The sequence below is a fragment of the Podarcis liolepis genome (genome assembly GCF_965112155.1).
Source record: "Podarcis liolepis genome assembly, chromosome: 14".
NCBI classification, from domain to species: domain Eukaryota; kingdom Metazoa; phylum Chordata; class Lepidosauria; order Squamata; family Lacertidae; genus Podarcis; species Podarcis liolepis.
The window spans coordinates 47518168-47538260 of record NC_139569.1 but is presented as its reverse complement, the minus strand read 5'-3'; the positions used below and the strand labels follow the sequence as shown (position 1 = coordinate 47538260).

Here is a 20093-nt window from a genome sequence, read left to right as displayed (position 1 = left end):
CCCAGCCTTGAACCGTCTTCAAAGGCAGTGATAGTTCAACCTTCTTGTGAGGACAAACCAACAAATATTTAGAACATAGCAAAAAGCTATCCAAAAAGATAGAAAGCAATCAAACTGCAAGTTGGGGCAGGCTCTCCTATTCCTCTGCACCAGAATTTCTTGGGCAATTTCACTTTGCGGGCATCATTTCCCCCAATTGCCTGCTTCTGGATTTCCGGTCCTGACACACACTGTCCTCACGGAGCCACTGTGTGGCTTCCAGCACACGACCAGCAGATGCTTCCATTCAGCTGCTTGCACAGCCCCCGCCCTCAGGTGCCTCTCCTGAGTAGTTAATTTAGAAGCCAGCCATGTGCGTGAGCCACATGTGCCATTGGTTGCAAGGGATCTGCTATGGAATCCATGATTTGCCAGAGCCAAATGCTGCTTTCTTTTTCACTCTGCCATGGCCCAATTTCTAAGGCAGAGCTTTCCAAACTGTGTGTTGCGTTAGTGTGTCGGCTGCAGTGGGTAGGTGAGTTGTGCGAACGCTACCTGCACTCCTCCCGGGGCTGGAAAGGAGTTAGCTTAACCTCTGGTTTGCTAGAAAACCTGAATTACTGTATTGCAAAATGATGCATGTCTAAAAAGTGTGTCACCGACATGAAAAGCTTGGAAAGCTCTGTTCTTAGGAGAAGCCTTGTTGTTGTTGTTGTTGTTGTTGTGTGTGTGTGTGTGTGGATGTGCTAGGAGTAGCCACCTCCTTATCTGACTGAGTGCTTGCTATACAAATGTGGTCAGCCCTAGACCACTGGCACTGGGGGCAGAGAGAGAAGATGCTGAATGGACCTCTTAGAGCTGGGTGGACCTCACATGCACCCAGGGGAGGTTCTTCAGCTGTTGGCCACCTGCAATCTCTTGCTTCACTTTCCTCCCAGAACAGACATGGAGACTATTGAGAGAAGAAGAGGAGCACCCTTTGTTCTCTTGGCAAAGCTCTATGGGCAGGATTAATCAAGATGACCACACAACTTTAGGAAGACTATGACTTTCATAAAGGGTAGCCAGGAGAAACATCACAGCATCCAACAGAAGGGGTTAAATACTTTGGTGAATACTCTCCCTCCCCCCCATTTAAAGGAAGCCAACCCGCCCCTTGAAGAAACACGCCAAGCAGCCCCCTCTCCTACCATCTCCTCATTGTCGATTGACGTCCGGATGACCATGGCTAGCGAGATCCCAGACTTCCGGGTTGCAAGGGTCTGTGGAAGGCAGAAGTACACAGAGGATATGAAATTTACAGCATGTGATGATCTAAGAGAAAATGATATAAAAATGATATATCGATGGTATCTATTACCGAGTAAATTGGCAAAAATGTATAAAGCTAAATCAGTTAAGTGTTGGAAATGCAAAGAAGGTTCTTTTTATCATATGTGGTGGTCTTGTAGTAAGGATAAAGCTTACTGGGAAGTGATATACAATGTATTGAAAAAGATGTTTGAAATAACGTTTGTAAAACAGAAGCTTTCCTTTGGGAATTATAGCGACAGAACTACCCAAACTGTATAGAAATTTGTTCATGTATGTGACTACAGCGGCGAAAGTGGGAAGATGAAGAAGTCCCAGCAAAAGAAGAATGGAGACAAAAACTTGCGGAATATGCAGAAATGGCAAAACTTACTGGAAAAATAAGAAATCAAGGTAACAAACTTTTTATAAAGGAATGGAAATGATTTATGGAATATTTATGAACAAACTGTAAACAGATAAGAACATTGGCAGGATTATTGTAATAACCTGCAGTTTTATAAGAGTAAGTATTTAAGCTAGATGAATAAATGAGCAAATTACGGTAAGTTAATTTGGATATGCAGAAAATATTAAAAATAATTTTAAGGAACCGCAGAAAGAAGGGGAAGGAAGTCGAGTTTTGAAATGTTAAAATGATTATAAAATTATTGAAATGTATAAAACTGAAAATCATAAATTACACACACACACACACACACACACACACACACACACACACACACAGTCACTGACATGGGCAACCATGGCTGATGAAGGGCTGGATGAAGCAGGAAGGTGTGTATTTGGGGAGTCTTATTCAGGGGGGTGGGGAGCAGGGTAAGCCTGAGGTAACAGACCTGCGCCCATTTTAACTGCTCAGAGAATATTTCAGCTCACCCCCTCTGCCTTGCACTTCTCCTGCCCAACAATATCTCTTCCAACACTGTATAATCTCTAGGACCAAGATGAAAAAAACCAAAACCCTTTACTGAAGTATTAAGCCTTGTCAGTTGAATTTCAAGGCAAAACTGCGATGGTGCCAACTTGCTGAATTCAAATAATATACAGCTTGCTTCTGGCTCTATTAAAACATCTAAATCCAGGAGCGATTGTGAGTGTTGAAAACAGCAGGATTCAAATGAAAGGTGCATCAAGAAGAAACTTTACCCTGCCAAGCACAGAGTTAGGCGGATTAATCCCACCACCCACAGGGTCTACAGGTTGTCCTGGGAGAGACGCAATCTGTCTGCCAGTTCCCTTGCAGAAACTCTCTTACAAAAAGGAGTGGATTTGGGCCAGAGGAAGGGTCTCCAACAGAGCCACTGGGGTGCCTTGAAGGATATTTAAAAAAACACACACAAAAAAAACCCAAAACATACCCTGCTCTTGCTAGTCTGCCCTGCTGCCTTGATCCCAAGGTGAACAACAGGCAGACAGATCCAGTTGCATAGCCCCTCTCAGTCCTGGGAATTTGCCTGCTCCAAGTTCAGCTCAACAGCATTGTGGGATTTACAGATCTGGTTGTGAGCTGACTTAAAGGCTACCTTAACATGAGAAACTCCTCACAATCTTTTCTTTGTGGGGACAGTTCACAGAGCTGTGCTACATGTCCTCAACCATGTTTGGCTCTTGGAAACCCACCCTCTTCACACCTGGCAACGCAGAAGAGACGGAGAACCTGGGCTGACCTACTGCAAGAACGATGGGAAACAAGTCAACCGAATTCAACGGCCGTATTTCAGAGGATTGTGAATGTTCTTCATAATCACAAATCACAATTGAAAAGGGCCGTTTCACAGCGTGAAGCATTTTGTATCAACCATTTTCATGTGCACTAAAGATAAAAATGGTCCAAGGCAGAAAGCTGCTATTAGCCCCAGATTCACGTGATTGTTTACTCCAATCCTGTATTATTAATGCTTCATTGAGAGCGGTATCATCCTGCTCAGAGTTGCTCTCCCCATCGGGGGACTTGGATGCCAACAGCTTGGCTCTGGCTTAAGTGAGTCGTGGGCAGCAGAAGCCCCTGCACTGGAGGCCGAGAGTTCGGATGACGGTGAACTAATGGCCTTGCTTTAATACTGCTCACCATTTAAATTGCCTATATTTTAATAAAGCCTCTCAGTGTCTCTCTCTTCTTCCGTCTGCCCAATTTTCAATGTCTCCCTTGACAATAGTTAAACTTGCAGAGGTGTATAATATGATTAACGCCATGAAACTAATTATGATGTAAGAAAGAACCTTTGGCACGGTCGTATTTGGTTTGGTTCATTATCAGTGTGTGACGGTTAATAAATGAATCTCACAAGTTTCTGTTTGCAAACTCTCAGCAATTTGGTGGGATCATGACGCTAATTCACAATTAATTTCCTCGGCTAACCATTAATAATGAAATAACTCTGTTTGCTTGTCAGCTTCCATCTCTCTCTTTTATTCCAATCAACGCAGCACATTCATGTACAGAAATTACACAGATTAGCTTTTCCGCAACAAAGGGAGAGATAGTGAGCAGGCCGGATGATGATTCAGGCCCCAAAACAAAGGCTTAACTGCCCAATTTCAGCCCTCAAAGCACCACTCCTGGAATGCTGGGGGTGTGTGACTTTTGAGAGATGCCACAAGGATGGATGCTGCCTAGGGACCCTGTGGGGAAGGGGATGGGATGGACCCAGAGAACAGTGTCTGAGAATCCAAGGGAGTTTTAGACTTGTGTTTGTTGCCCCCCCCCCCACCTGCAATGCCACATGGTAACTCCATTTTGAAGCTGAGGGGAGTTGCAAAAGCTTTTTGTGATGAGGCATGGAGTTGGGGAGAGGTCTGCCAAAGTTCATAATCTCTTGGCTTGAAATTATCTTGATGATTCATAATGCTCACCTTCAAACTGAGGGGACTCACTGAGGTCCCAGAGTATTTCCCTTGCTTAGATTTCAAGCTGAGTTAGAAAACCCCTAACCCGATACAGGGTTGCCTTCAGATGTCTTCTAATAGTCAGATAGTTGTTTATTTCCTTGACATCTGATGGGAGGGCGTTCCACAGCGCAGGTGCCGCTATTGAGAAGGCCCTCTGCCTGGTTCACTGTAACCTCACTTCTCACAGTGAGGGAACTGCCAGAAGGCCCTTGGAGCTGGACCTCAGCGTCCAGGCTGGATGATGGGGGTGGAGATGCTCTTTCAGGTATACTGGGCCGAGGCCGTTGAGGGCTTTAAAGGTCATCACCAATACTTTGAATTGTGCTTGGAAACGTACTGGGAGCCAATGTAGGTCTTTCAGGACCGGTGTCATATGGCCTTAGCGACCATATCGGACAAATGCATAGATGCAGAAGAGGAGGGGGTTGGGGGGGGGCACAAAAATCCAATTGAACCCTACCATGTCCATCTCTCTCTGTGAGTGGGGGTGCTGCTTGGGGGTGCTGTGGGTGTTGAAGTTAGGCTGCAACTCAAGGAAGCTGATTTAGATGCCATCCAGGCTCACAGCACCTCCTCTGGTGCTTTGGAAAGTACAACAGAACCACCAATAAATTCAAAAGGTGAAACATTAGTCAGAGAAATCTTTTCGCCCTCCAGGGCTTCCATGGACTGTTAACGATTATATAAAACCAGCAACCACGAAACAGCGACACATTTTCCTTCAGAGAGATGTGGAGCCTTTTGTGATGTTCTTGTTGCGCTGATGGCAGGTCCCTTAAAGGATTCCACCTGAACAAAGTGGAGAGTGCGGGAGGATGGGGAGAGAGCTGGGAGAGGGCTCCATGTTGCCAGAAAGGGTCTCTAAAAAGGGGGGGGGGCACCAGAACCCACCTCCTGTGGGACGCAGGAGACAGAAGCCAGTTTGGGGGGTTGCTCTGTCTCGGGCCCTCAGATTGTGTAATGTACCGAGATGAAAAGGATCAAAAATGCAGCAGTCTGATTGGTCCTAGAACAATAGGATCCAGAATGCAGCAGTCTGATTGGTCCGCAGGAGCCACCCAATCCAACTCCTGGTGGAAGTGAATCCGCAACCTGATTGGCCTACAGGAGAATCCTAGAATTAGCCAATCACGTGGGGCCCATGGTGTAAATAATGTATATAAAGCAGACATTTCGGGGGAACTTCCATTCCTCACTACTATGAGCTGAATAAAGAGCATGAAATCCACACTCGACTCCGAGTATATTTCAGATCGCAACGCAGGCCAGGCTCCTCAGGTACCAGCCCTCAAGCGCTCCCCAACCCTGTTGCCACACAAGGGCAGGCCCTCCCCCCTCCCTCAGCTGCCTCCCTCCCTCCTTATGGCTTCATGGAGTGTCTCCACAGGAGCCCCACTGCAGCCTGCTTAGCCAGAAAAATGCTTTATGGGCCTTGAGCAGGAGAGGCGGCAGGGACTGCCCCCCCCCAGGGACCAGCAGAGAGGACTGCCCCCCCCCCCCAGGGACCAGCAGAGAGAACAGGCTGGTTCTCTTGGGGAGGGAAGAGAAGGAGGGGGTGTGAAGCCCTATCTATTTTGAGACGGAGGACCCAGCAAGGCAACTTCACCCCACTCAAGCCTCCTTACTAATCTCCTCCAGATTGCCTTTTACGAGGAGGAGGAATGTACATAATTATGTTTTTATAAAATATTTATCAAGCTCATATGGAAGAAATTGGGTAGCACGCCTTTATCAATAATTGAGACTTGAGAGAATCATCATCTTGTTGGGGGCTGAGCAGAGGGCGAACGGAGCTCACCGTGCCCCCCCCCCACCAGAGCTTATCCTGAGTGGGTCTTCTTATGTGTAAAGAGGCATGAAGGCATCTCAGCAAGGGCATTTCAGGCCAGTGCCATCAGGGCAACTGGCTTTGGCTGGGGGAGCAACCTGAGAAAGGGCGGAAAGAGAATCTGTAGGAGGAGCCCTTGATGATGCCAGACCTTTCACAGACGCCAGCCATTCTACAACAGAGGCCATGGAAAGGGGCCTTTCCTAATTCCATTTAATTAGAAGCAGCGTTCCGTGCCAAGGTGAGCACCCAGCAGGAAGGGCACAGATCCAGGACACCTGCTCCCTTGGGAACCAATTGCCCCTCCTCGCCTCTCCCCAAAATGCAGGAAGGAGGGCAGAGGCAGAGTCCAAATGCTCAGTGACTGCATGGTTTACAGCTCCTTTTTGTGGGGGGGGGGGTATTTCTCTGCATCTGGCGAAGTACTACTGTGGGCTTATCCACACTTGTTGTCCCACTCTATCCAGGCACAGGTCTGTGCTTAAAAGCTCCATGTCTGAGCATTGCCTGGGGAGGGGGGGGGGGCGTTGCCCCAGAGCTTTCCCTATGAAAACCTGCTCTTTAGCACTCCATCGGAGTAAATGTCAATTTGACTTTTCTGCAGATTGCCATTTACCCTGAATGAGCTTTAAAGAGTGGGGTTTTTTTTTGGGGGGGGGGGAGCTCCAGAGCAAAAGCAAGGCATGGATCTGTAAAGTGTAATGTGTGCCTGGAAAGAGCAGAGGAAAAGTGTGGATAAGCCCTGTGTCAGCAGCTTTTGAGCCCCACGTTGGGCAAAGATTCCTGTGTGTTGCTGGGTCTAGAGACCCTGCTTCCAATTCTACGATTCCACGATTCTTATGACTCATGCACAGATACAGACTTGTGGCTCAGAACACCTGAAGAAACATGTCTAGGAAGCCCCGCTGAAATCAGCAGTGCTTACTCCCAAGTAAGAGGGCAGAGAATTGGAGCCTCAGGCCCACCTCTGAACAGTACAGACATGGCAGCAGACTGCACTGCCAGCCCTAGGGTGTACCACCCAGCCAAATCATTTCAGGGCTCCGACATCCATCATCTCTTTCTGAAATAGGTCTCAAAACTCTTTTGCAAACCCATTTAGCACTAAAGTGCCGCTTATGATGAGGCAATTCTCTTCCGCAGCAAATAGCTGCCCTGGAACACAAAAGATTAATTATGACATTTCAAAACATTCATCAACAAAGAAGCACTTACCATGGCCTGGGAAATCCAGCGTTGATGAGGAAGAAATTAGAGAAAACACTAACAGTCAGGTGTTATTGGGATGAGGCAAAGCAACACTTAATAAGCTGATTGGTATCTAAGCAGCAGAGAAACCACATTAACTGCTGGCATTTATTTCTCCATTTCAGAAACATCCATACAGGCAATTGGATGAATCCATATAAGAAGAGACTCAGGAGAGAGAAAAACACGGAGGCTCCATGGTTCACTTCTCCCTCTCATGAGCACAACGGCAACTCAGTTAGTGCAAAGCACAGCTGTACGGTGGTACCTTGGTTCCTGAATGGCTTAGTTGTCAATCAAATTGGCTTCTAAATGCCGCAAACCCGGAAGTGTTCCAGTTTGTGAACGTTTTCGGAAGCCGGACATCTGACGCAGCTTCTGTGGCTTTTGCTTGCGTGCAGGAAGCTCCTGTAGCCAATTGGAAGCCACACCTTGGTTTTTGAATGGTTTCAGGAGTCAAACGGACTCCCAGAACAGATTAAGTTCGAGAATCAAGGTACCACTGTATTGAGAAAGTGGCAAATGGTAGCAAACATCTGATTGCAAAGGAATGATAATATTGTTTTATTTGGAATATCTTTGGGGGACTCTCAGCTACTCTGTAACCTCGTTCACAGGAAATTTGGACTCCATATTTCTCCCAGAACTGAATATAGCTTCCACAGCTAATACAGAGAAGTGCAAAACACACACATCCATGTGAAAAAGTCTGCATGCATGTAACATGCTTATTAGGAAAGGGAAGGAGACCAAGGTGACTCTCTTGCGGTCTCACATGTTGCCATAGATCACTCCCACTAGATCACTAATTCTTGGTCATCATGACTCCACAGGTTATGTTGTTCTAAGCTTTGCTGGATCCTACGCCAGGGTGAAGTCAGCCCCCTCCTTTGGGGCTTGCTCACAGCTTAATTCCAAAGTGAAGGAGGGAACAGCACAGCCCTTGTGACCAGGAAAAGCAGGTGCCGGTCATTGCATGCAGCGGCGCATGTTCAGTACAAAGCCAGGAACTTACCACATCTCTGACGATGGGGAACGTCTTCTTTCGGCGCAGGTCTGGCATGCTGTCAATTCCATACAGTGCACTGTTGGGGCTGAAGAAGAGAGAAAATACGGACTAATACGGAGAGAAACATCACAAGTGTTCTGCGTCGGTTTTTAAGAAACATTCTTTCACAGAATCACACATTCTATAAGACCAATTAAAAACAGCGCTGGAATGTCTGAGGTTTGTGAAAAAGGGATGTGAATGACAACAAAGATCACATTGGCCCTCTGAGCTGCAGCATCACATTGGAAGCTCATGCACAGCTCTAATCCAGGGGTCAGCAAACTTTTTCAGCAGGGGGCTGATCCACTGTCCCTCAGACCTTGTAGGGGGCTGGACTATATTGGGGGGGGGGAATCCTGCCCAACTCTCCCCTCCCTTCTCCACAGCACCGGACAGAGCCCCAGTGGCTGCTTACCTGTGCCTTACGAGCGGCAGGGGCTGGCAGCGGTGGAGGGACGATGAGTGGTGCAAAAGGGCTGGCTCCAGAGAGGGGCTTCTTAAAATGGTGCTCAGCCAACCACTGCTCAACAAAGCCCAGCCCCCTTCCTCCTCTAGGCAGGGTGGGGAGAAGCCAGGAGGAGGGAGGGAGGAGGTGTGTGTGTGGGGGGGGGGGAATGGCGCAGCCTAAATGATCAGAATCCCCACGCCGATCAATGCGGCGATTCCTGGATCGACTGCGGGCCGGATCTGGTCCCTGGGCCTTAGTTTGCCGACCCATGCTCTTATCTATCATCTATCTATCGATATCTATCTATCTATCTATCTATCTATCTATCTATCTATCTATCTCTCTCTCTATCTATCTATCTATCACAGGGGTCTGCAACCTTTAAGACAAAAAGAGCCACTCGGACCCGTTTCCGAAGAAAAAAAAAACTGGGAGCCGCAAAACCATTGCGACATTTAAAACAAATATATCTCCGGAGCCGCGATCTGACAGCGGGCGGGAAGGTGACGTCGGGATGGTGCGTGACTAACGCATGCACCGCCCCCATGCGACATCACAGCTAGTACAGTGCCCGCCACAGTGAGGAGTGTCGGGGTGCACAATGCGCCTCCTCCCCTCGCTAGTATCCGCCCTGGAGCCGCGGCAAAGGTGTAAAAGAGCCACATGCGGCTCCAGAGCCGCGGGTTGCAGACCCCTGATCTATCATATCTATCTATCTATCTATCTATCTATCTATCTATCTATCTATCATCTATCATCATCTATCATCTCTGAAGTCCTGCTGCTGAGCCAGTGACACACTTTCCGTAATACGACACTTTGTACTTCACTGCACCAAATTCGAGCTTGGAGGCAGGATGGATGTTCACTTGGCATCCAGTGGGGGAACGGCACCGGGGACATCTGATGTAAAATAAAAGAATATAGAGTGCCAAAGTCTTTCTCAGTAAACTGACCTAAATTCATTTAAAACCGGTTTTAAAGGCAGAGGAGGAAGGAAACATCCAACTTTATTTGGACTAACTCGTGACAGAGGTGTGCAAGGGCTTCTCCACACTTCCCCTTCCGCTGTGCTTTCCAGGCACGGTCCTCACTATAAAGCTCCATGTCCAAGCGCCCTTTTTGTTACTCCAGAGCTTTCCCTGTGAAAAACCTGCTCTTTAAATCTGTATTGGACTGCAACTTGCTGAAAACCGGAATTGCTGCTGTGCTTCAGCTTTCAAGAATGGGTTTTGGTGGGGGAAACTCCGGAGCGAAAAGAAGAGAGCTTGGACACAGAGTTTTAAAGCACGGACCTGTGCCTGGAAAAAAGCGGAGCAAAAGGTAAGTGCGAATAAGCCCTAAGATTATGCATGGTGCCACACAGAATTATGGAGCTGGAAGAGACCACAAGGATAATCTAGTCCAACCCCCGGCAATGCAGGAATCTTTTGCCCAACCACAACCCCGAGATGAAGAGTCTCATGCTCTCCCGACTGAGCTGCATGGAGAACGGGATGGGGGAGGCGTTGTTCTCCCTCTCTCATGATAATCATAGAATCATAGAATCACAGAGTTGGAAGAGACCACAAGGGCCATCGAGTCCAACCCCCTGCCAAGCAAGAAACACCATCAGAGCACTCCTGACATATGGTTGTCAAGCCTCTGCTTAAAGACCTCCAAAGAAGGAGACTCCACCACACTCCTTGGCAGCAAATTCCACTGTCGAACAGCTCTTACTGTCAGGAAGTTCTTCCTAATGATAACTCAGACCCAACCGGGTTTTCCAAAAATTCAAGACAAAAGGAAGGACTCCTCCACACAGTTAAACTATGAAACTTGGTCCCCCCAAGATGTCATGATGGCCACCAACTGCTTGTGGGCTTCCCATAATGGGCATCTGGTTGGCCACAGGGTGCTAGGCTAGATGGGTCTCCTCTGGCTTGATCCAGATTCAGGGCTCTTCGGATGTCACACCATTTTGATTTGTGCATTTTTTGGTCAGGCTTTGGTTAGATGTTGAATGCAACAGTAAAACAATGGCTGGCTGGCGGGGGTGGCATTAACTGTCCTGTGGCTTGCCAAATCTTGCCAGGGAGCAGCAGCAGTTCTTCCTGGCTCTCCTGCTTCAGCTGAGAATATGCTGCCAACAGAACCACCTACGTTAATTTCACTTATTTCAAACTTACCCTTGCAAAAGCAAACAAGGGCTAGCTCCCTTCTATCCAACTCAAGCACAGGGAAAGCAGTGTAAAGAAATGCAAATAGCAACATGAAGGAAGTGCAAATCTTCCACCGCAAAAGGGCAAGATCCAAGCTCCAAAGCTGCTGCAGTCTTTTAAGCACCAACTGGTCAAATCAAAGGCATCCTTCCCCCCCACTGGCCCTCTGTTTCCCTCGCTGGCTGTGCAGTCTTCATTTCCCTGACAAATATGCAACTTTATCAGTGACACAGAACCAGCTGGTGGACTCCTCTTTTGCAGCACCCAGAACAGAGACTCAGCTGTGCTCCCTCCCCAGAGAATGACTGTCCATTCTGTGTCCATTTCCTAAGGGAGGGACACAGTCAGCGGGGAAGATGGCGCAAAGATGCCTTGATGCCTTGCCAAAACTGAGCTATGTTAAAAGTCCACTAACATGTGATAAAGTATTATTATTCCCTTGCTGCTGTAAGCAAGCTGTTTTTTAAACAGTTCTCGCACAAGTATAATAGCAACAGCATAAGTTTGTCCCTACACCAGACATCATTAGTGAGAAGGGGCAACCTCCAGGACAAACATTGCCCCGCAAAGGTGGTCAGCTATTGAACCTGGAGGAATTTGTCTCCCCTTTGACATTGCTCTTTCAGTCTGGGTTGGCTTCTGGATTTCGGAGGCTGCCAGGCAAGAGAGTCCATCACTAGGCCCATGAACAGAACACTTCAAGGGTCTCTCTCTCACACAAGTCACACCTCATGTCAAAGTCTGCTTCCAAAAACTTTGTTAAAAGAATTCTATGGTGTCATCATAGGCGCCGACTCCATGGGGCCTGAGGGGGCTCGAGCCCCCTCAAAAATTTTTTTTGGGGGGCTCAGCCCCCCCAATAATCTCGGGCGCCCTTCCAGCAGAGCGCCGCCGCCGTCCCCCGCCTCCTCCCCACCTGCTCCCTCGCCAGCCAGCCAGCCAGCCAGCCGCGCGCCCTAGTCGGAGAGCCCCGGCCGTCCCCTGCGAGATTAGGGAATCCCCGGGGGCGGGGGCTCCTGCCTCGCTGCTTCGCAGCACCACCGCCACTGCCAAGGCACTGCCGGGGGGAATTTCCTTCCTCCTGGCGGTTTCAGCCCCCGCGAGAACAGGGGAATCCCGACCGGCCACATCTCCCAGCCAGCCAGCCAGCCTATTTAGGGCCGGAGCGGAGGGGGCTCGCCCTCTCTTCTCCGGCTAGCCCCACGTTTCCCGCATATCAGCTGTTCCGGAGCTGATCAATAGGCGCAGCACGCTCTCCCCTATTCGCTCACGAGGAGGCGGCGCCACTTTATTTGCATATTCATGAGCTTATTTATTATTCATGAGCTTTCCCGGGCCCCCCCAATATTTTTTATAAGTCCGCGTCCCTGGGTGTCATGAATAAAATGCATGCTCCTAAGGGCACAAAGTAAACACACACACGTAAGTGCAGAAACCACATGTCTGAAATAGTACAGAGAGCAATGCAGCAGCCATGTTTGGCCTCTAGTCAATCTCAGGGATCTCCTCAAGTCACATAGCAGGAAATTCCTGATAGGTCGCCCCTCTGCGGCAAGTATCTGTTGAATAGCAAAGCTGACCTGTCAAAAGAGCAGATATCTATGTGTGAATGTAACAGGTCCTTGACAATGGATTCTGGAGCCAAGGTCTTCACCATTTCAAAAGGATGTCTCTAATGGGCCAGGAAGGGCAATTATCAGGCATCTTGACTGACAGATTTGTAAATAAGTTGGAGAGACATGAACTCTGAGCATGATCTGATTTACACGCACAACTCATTTTGTAATGTATCTATGACATTTCTGGGATGGTCTATCCCAAGGGTTTAAAAACTGTAACATACTTTTGTTCTGGGCCCCTCATCTCCTTGCAGGGAGACGGTTGCAACAGACCAATGAAGATCAACAGTTTGCCTTGCCTCCTTGGTAGCCTCCAATTGAGTCTCTGACCAATAGCAGACCTCAAGGGACCCATAGTCCCTTGATGGGGAGTTGGGCTGTAAAAGCCAACCTCAACCTTCTTACAACAACTTCAACTTTGTCTCCTGAAATGCCAGGGATGATGATGTTCAAGAATTGGGGTTAACCCTGCTCCAGCACAAGGATGCTGCTGGCATATCTGAACCACCCTGTAATGATGGCCGATGACATCCCCTATAAGAGAACTAGCACCAAGGGAGGGAGACCAGATTTTGGAATGGCCACCACTTCTTATAGTGCCACTACTCCCAGGAAGTCTCATGAAACGGCCAGCGCTCTCCTGGGGTCTCCATGAGACCTGACATCAGCCAGACAATACATAAAGCCATGTAGCCAATCAGATCTGGTTATGGGATGATGCCGGCATGCCACATTGAATGAGAAAAATGCCTCCTCAGTGCAACAGGGCAAACATCACCACCTTGTTTGGCAGCCCCTCCATCCCAAAACCGTTTGACGCAGGGCCTGAATTTTTCATGAAACTCCCTCCTCCTCCCCTCAGTTTTGGCTCAACAACAACAAGCAAAACAAACAAAAGGCCACCCATCAAGATTTCCACCTAAATCATAATTCAGATTATATCAGGCGGAGTAATTTTAATGTTAGTGCAGAAGTGGAAGAAACACTAAGCCCTGCAAAAGACGGCAGGATGGAATTATACAGAAGAGCCTATATTAAAATGCCATGGCAGAGACTGCTTAACTGTCTTTCCAAAGGGGATTAAAGAAGCTTTAATAGCAAGCAAAAATATCAGTCCAATTCCTCTGCAGCGGAGCAGTCATTATCGCCTCCCATCATGCAGACTCCACCGAGGGGATGGGCCGGATGGGTCCGGGAGTGAGAAGCCAGCGGGCGCTCAGAGCCAGGGGGCTGCTCATGCCACAGGAAAATGCGGGGCAGGGGAGGGAGGAACCGGGTTTGCTTAAATCCACTCATCTCTTCTGCTCCCCATTTGCATCGTTATTAGCACAGCTAATGCCGGGATTATCCTGCGTAACTTTATGATGCTGTCACATGGGACGCTGAGTGGCTGCCAACCACCTGCTGCTCAGAGGACCTTCTGGGACCATCCAGGCTGGGGCTGGGGAAGGGCTGTGATAGGAATTTTATGGTCTTAGATATATGGTAATGTTCGTAACTGCACATACATAGATCAACACAGGAAGACCAACCTGGAACCATTTTGATTCCTAAACTGACCAAATCCTTTCTCTGCAAGGTTAACCTGGAAAAGCCTCCCCATTGTCTCTTTCCTCACAAATCCTGTCTCAAGGATATATCTGTTTGAATAAGGTGTGAGCCTGTGACCTGGCCCAGGAAATAAGTATTTTACCACTACAAAAGAATGGCCAGGCTCCCCAGGCAATCCAATCAAGTAACCTGCTAGACAGGAGATAAACAACAACAGGAGAAAAACAATATAAAAATTTCTGTGATGTAGGTGGGATGTATCTGAGGGGTCGTCTTAGGTTACACCCCTTCTGTGATGTATGCATAATGTTTCTGGGGGTGGTCTTGATCTAGAGGATGGGAATTTCAAAAGTCTTTATAAGCCCTTGCACAGCAATTTTGGGGGTCCTCCTTCTTTCCTGCGTGTGAGGGGAGCACCCTGTTGCAACAGATCAATAAAGATCAAGCTTACTAGCTGCTTTGCTTCTCAATATTTTCTGGTTGGCCTCTGTTATTTTCTCCTACCAATAGGGAACCTATGTAAGGACTCTATATGGGCTCTTGGATACCCCATAAGGGAAAAGGGCCTATTTTTATTTACAACAGGGCCAGCAGGAAACTCTCCTTGGCCAGCCATCCTTTGCCCTGGGCAGCCTTGCAGAAGGCCAAAGTGAGCCGGCTAATTGCACCTGTCTGCACTGCCATCTCTCGAGGTGAAAAGGGAGAGTCCCCAGGCACCTCGGACTTCCCAGCTTTCCAGGATCACTTTTCTGCCACACAAGGCAAGGGACTGCGGGCTCCATCCTTCCCCAAGTCATAAAGCTTTGGTTTCAAAGAAATCATGCTTCTAATGTCCAGTTATGTCACTTAGACAAGACTGAGCAGACCCTTTGGGCCTCCAGATTTACAGCCAAGTGGTAAAGAGGGTTTTACATGCAGCTTGGCATATTTATTTCCTCCATTTCTAAAGTGTCCTTCATCCAGGCCACTTTGTAAAACTCAGTTCAAACAGTACTTCCAATAAAAGCCATTTTAAATCTTAACGATTACTGGAAAGCCACATTCCAAACCCGACGTCACTTCAGCAGAAAGGAAACATCAATACATTGGCCTAAAACTACCCAACCAACGTGAAAGGCAACAAGGCAACAATCTATCCTCCCTTTGCTGCTGTGAATCGTAACACGATGTTGGGATCCTGTCACCTTGCTGCTGTTTTTTTTTTTTTTTAATTAAATTTTTAATGAAGTTTTAACAAGTCACCACAATACAATAACAACAACAGTAACAATACCATAACAATAACATACTAACAAATACACACATATATAAACAAAAAGAAAAAAAAAACATGTATAACTCCAGAGTTTGCTTTCTTTTAACTTACTTTCACGACTTCCTCGTACCTTCCCTTTCTGTATTCCAATTTCAATTTCAATTGTCAGCAAATCCTTGCCCTAGTTTTAACTTAATTTTTTTTTTTAGAAAAAAAAGAAAAAGAAAATTGTTTTCTTCTAATTATCCCTTGCCGCTTTTAACCCCTTAATAACCAATCCAGCATTTTCCTAACCTTCATTAATTTTACAATATTTCTTTAAATACTCTTTAAATTTCTTCCAGTCTTCCTGTGCTGTATCTCTTCCCTGGTCACGGATTCTGCTCGTCATTTCCGCCAGTCCCATATAGTCTATCACCTTCAGTTGCCATTCTTCCACGGTGGGTAATTCTTGCGTCTTCCAGTACTTTGCAATGAGTATTCTTGCTGCTGTTGTAGCATACATGAAAAAAGTTCTGTCCTTCTTTAACACCAATTGGCCGACAATGCCCAGGAGGAAGGCCTCTGGCTTTTTAAGGAAAGTGTACCTAAGTACCTTTTTCAATTCATTATAGATCGCTTCCCAGAAAGCCTTGATCTTTGGGCACGTCCACCAAAGGTGAAAGAATGTTCCTTCAATTTCCTTACATTTCCAACATTTATTGTCAGGCAAGTGATAAATTTTTGCAAGCTTGACTGGGGTCATGTACCACCTGTATATCATTTTCATAATGTTCTCTCTTAAGGCATTACACGCCGTGAATTTCATACCTGTGGTCCACAACCTTTCCCAGTCAGCAAACAAAATATTGTGACCAATATCCTGTGCCCATTTAATCATTGCAGACTTAACCACTTCATCTTGTGTATTCCATTCCAACAGCAAGCTGTACATTCTTGACAAATTCTTAGTGCTGGGTTCTAGCAACTCTGTCTCTAATTTTGATTTTTCCACCTGGAAGCCAATTTTTCTATCTGTTTTAAACACTTCCATTATTTGACAATACTGAAACCAATCTCTCACTTTCTCTTTTAGTTTTTCAAAACTTTGCAATTTCCATCTATCTCCTTCTTGTTCCAAAATTTCTCCATATCTTGGCCATTTGGCCTCCATATTAACTGTTGAAGCAGCTGCACTCTGCTTTCTACATCCCTCTGCTGGGAGAACTGTCCATTTATTCTGACTCTGCTTCCTGCTACTGAACCAGCTCCTGATCCACAAGAGGACCTCTCAATTTCCTTTTTACCAACCCCCTTATTTTTCTTCGGAAAATATCCTCTTTTGAATACAATTCAGATGAGCTGGCAGGTGCCATCCCACTCGTCTCTGTGTATCTGCCCAGTCCTCCAAAGAAAGGCCCTGCAGGGTCACACCAAGGGTCCTTTGAGCTCAGCACTGTTTCCCACCCATGATCTGCCAGGTTCCTTCACCAAGCCAAGCCCACAGGCTAAGCACATAGGCCTCCTCTACTGTTCTCTGCGCCTAGCAACTGGTACTCAGGGGCACAGAGTACTGCTGATCACAGAGAAAACTTGCAGCCATCACAGCAATAGCTGTGGAGAGATCGCCTTCTCTTCCTCCTTCATGCTTGTGGAGCCGTGCTGTGGTCTAAACCACTGAGACTCTTGGGCTTGCCGATCAGAAGTTCGGTGGTTCAAATCCCCGTGATGGGGTAAGCTCCCGTTGCTCGGTCCCTGCTCCTGCCCACCTAGCAGTTCGAAAGCACACCAGTGCAAGTAGATAAATAGGTACCGCTCCGGCGGGAAGGTAAACGGCATTTCTGTGCACTGCTCTGGTTTGCCAGAAGTGGGAGCTGTACGCCAGCTCCCTCGGCCAATAAAGCGAGATGAGTGCTGCAACCCCAGAGTCGTCCGTGACTGGACCTAATGGTCAGGGCTCCCTTTACCTTTAAGCCAGTGCTCTCCATCACCATACTTTGTGGTGGAGAGAGTTCCTGCATCTCCCGCCACTCAGGTTTGTCCTTGGCTTATTCCTCTATCTATTTTCTCCACAACACATGTAATTTTAGGCACCTCTATCCCATCCGCCCCCTCACCTATTTTCTGCACTATAAAGGCCCAAATGTTGTAATGTTTCCTCCTAGAAGAGTTCTTCCAGCCCCTTGATTGATTTGTTTACCCCTTTCCAGCTCTCCAGGTGTGAGTGGCCAGAAGTGATCACAAGAGCAGCCCACACCTTAGATATGCGTTAGGCCATCATGATACCAGCAACACAGATTTGTCTAAAGGAGGTGCGAGGGGCTGTGTCACTTCCAGCTCTGCCCCTGGTGCAGAATCCGCTTGTTTTGCTCACCCCCACATACTAAGCGGAGCTGACCACCATGGCCCCAGAGAGTGACAGCCAATTTGACCCCCATCTGTGTGCACACACAGTTGCAAAGCCTTGAGGCTCTTGCAGGAAGATCCCAGTAATGTCTAAAGATTAGGTCATTCTCCCACTCTAGTAGGCAACTATCCATGGGTTTATTTATTTGCCTGCCTGCTTGCTAATTCCATCCCACCCTTCTTTGCACAGAAATCCCAAGTTGTGTTAGAGTAAAACCAAAACATACAATAGCAACCATTTAATAACAAAGCTCAATGCAAAATTCTTGGCGTATGATACCCGATCTGTTGCCGCGATAATCGCGGCCGGCAAGCTCACCTCTTCATGAGGCCACCCTGGATGAAGAAGAGGTGGGTTTTAAATTGATACCTAAAACTAAATAGTTTCTGTAACAGGCCTAGTTTGGGGTGTTCAGGTGCCACCACCCAGAAGGTCCCTCTCCTGACCAGCTAAAGGGCAGCCTTCACCTGGGGATGGAATAACAAAAACAGCCTCCATGGTAGTGTTAAAAAGCCTAGGCAGGCTAGTGGAGGAAGATTCCCAGGTTGTATGTTGTTTGGGGCCTTGTATGCCACTCTCTCAGCAGCAGCATAAAGGTAAAGGGACCCCTGACTGTTAGGTCCAGTTGTGGCCGACTCTGGGGTTGTGGCGCTTATCTCACTTTATTGGCCACGGGAGCCAGTGTACAGCTTCCAGGTCATGTGGCCAGCATGACTAAGCTGCTTCTGGCGAACCAGAGCAGCGCACGGAAACGCTGCTTACCTTCCCGCCGGAGCAGTACCTATTTATCTACTTGCACTTTGAAGTGCTTTCGAACTGCTAGGCTGGCAGGAGCTGGGACTGAGCAACGGGAGCTCACCCCGTCGCGGGGATTCGAACCACCAACCTTCTGATAGGCAAGTCCTAGGCTCTGTGGTTTAACCCACAGCGCCACCCACGTCCCATTGACTGACTCAATGGAGGAAGATTCCCAGGTTGTATGTTGTTGGCCTTGTATGCCACTCTCTCAGCAGCAGCATAGGAAGGCACAAAACACAGTGGGAAAATGGTTAATAATATTTCTAACAAATTAGAGAAAATGGAATAAGACGAAGGAAAAAGGGATTGATAATGAAAACCAGGGAAGGGTGGTAAGAAGTCAAGGGATTCTGACTCTTAAATGTGAAGTGAAGGATATGTTTAAATAGAAATTTGTTATGTAAAATCTAATAAAAATATTTATTTCAAAAAAGGAAGACCTCAGAGCAAGACATAGGGCTTATTCATACTTACGTTTTGCCCCTTTCTTTCCAAGCAGAGGCCTGCACTTTAACCCTCCATGTCCAAGCTCCCCCCTCCCCGAACTTTCCCCGCAAAAACCTACTCTTTAAAACCGAATCGGAGCAAATGTAAATTCAGAGAAAGTTCTGGAGCACAAAAAGGGCACTCAGACATGGAGGAAAGGGAAGTGTGGACAATCGCATACAGTATTGGCTTATTTGGAGATCCCAGATATCCTGGACACACCATTCTGTGTCTTTGAGTATTAATGGGCTCATAACCTAGCTTGATTTCCCACTTAGTCAAGCAGAATTTCTCTTTCAATTGGAAGGCTGAAAGAGCCATGCATAACACTTTGCAACAAAACAGACTGACTTCCTGTGCTGGTTGATTTGAGTCTGAGCAAGCAAGCAAGCATTGTGGGATGTTCCCAAGGTGGTAGAGAAACACAACTGCTGGGACTGTCTAGGATTGGGATATGGCAACCTTTCAAGATGTAAAATAAGCCTAGAGCTGGAGTGCCGCTTCTACCTTGCCTGAGAATCTTTCCCCCGCTGTACTGGTGTGGGGTCGCAGAATGTTCACAAATACTCCAACTGTCTAGGATGAACATGCTCCAAATTGCTACCTTGTTAAAAAGTGCAGGGTTCAAAAAAGAAGTGGAAACTCAGTCTGCCGTGGGGTGTGGGGCCGCTTGCAAAGAGCCTGAGGGCCAGAACAGGCCCTGAAGCCAAGTGGTTCAGAATCAGAAGGGCTGCAGGACGGTGAGCAGAATGGGCTCAGCTCAAGTGCTGTATGCAAGCGATGGAAAGCAGAGTGCCACCATGTATGCACACCACAGGCTTAGCAAAACTAGCCCTCGCCAGGTCGCTGGTGCTGAGAGTGTCACGATTTTCCTGCCTCCCTCATGACCATCGCCTTGGACTCAGGGGATGGGTACAACGCAGCAAAGAAGAAGCCTTTATCCTCACTCCCCCCCCCCCAACAGTCCGTTTGCTCTTCCCTTGCATCGCTGATGAGCTGTAGCTTGAAACAAAGTCTGTGTTCCCTAATGGACCGCTGTA

At 47.5% G+C, this 20093-nt stretch overlaps 1 protein-coding gene across 2 annotated transcripts in view; it reads right to left on the bottom strand.

Moving 5' to 3' along the window:
- UNC13C (unc-13 homolog C) overlaps positions 1-20093 on the bottom strand; it is a 135763-nt gene that overhangs the window by 84520 nt on the left and 31150 nt on the right. For both annotated transcript variants that reach the window (XM_083475499.1, XM_083475500.1), the window contains exons 5-6: positions 8274-8352; positions 1170-1241 (exon numbers count right to left, since the gene is read on the bottom strand). In XM_083475499.1, the coding sequence (XP_083331625.1) occupies positions 1170-1241; positions 8274-8352 (151 nt within the window). The remainder of the gene's footprint in view (positions 1-1169; positions 1242-8273; positions 8353-20093) is intronic.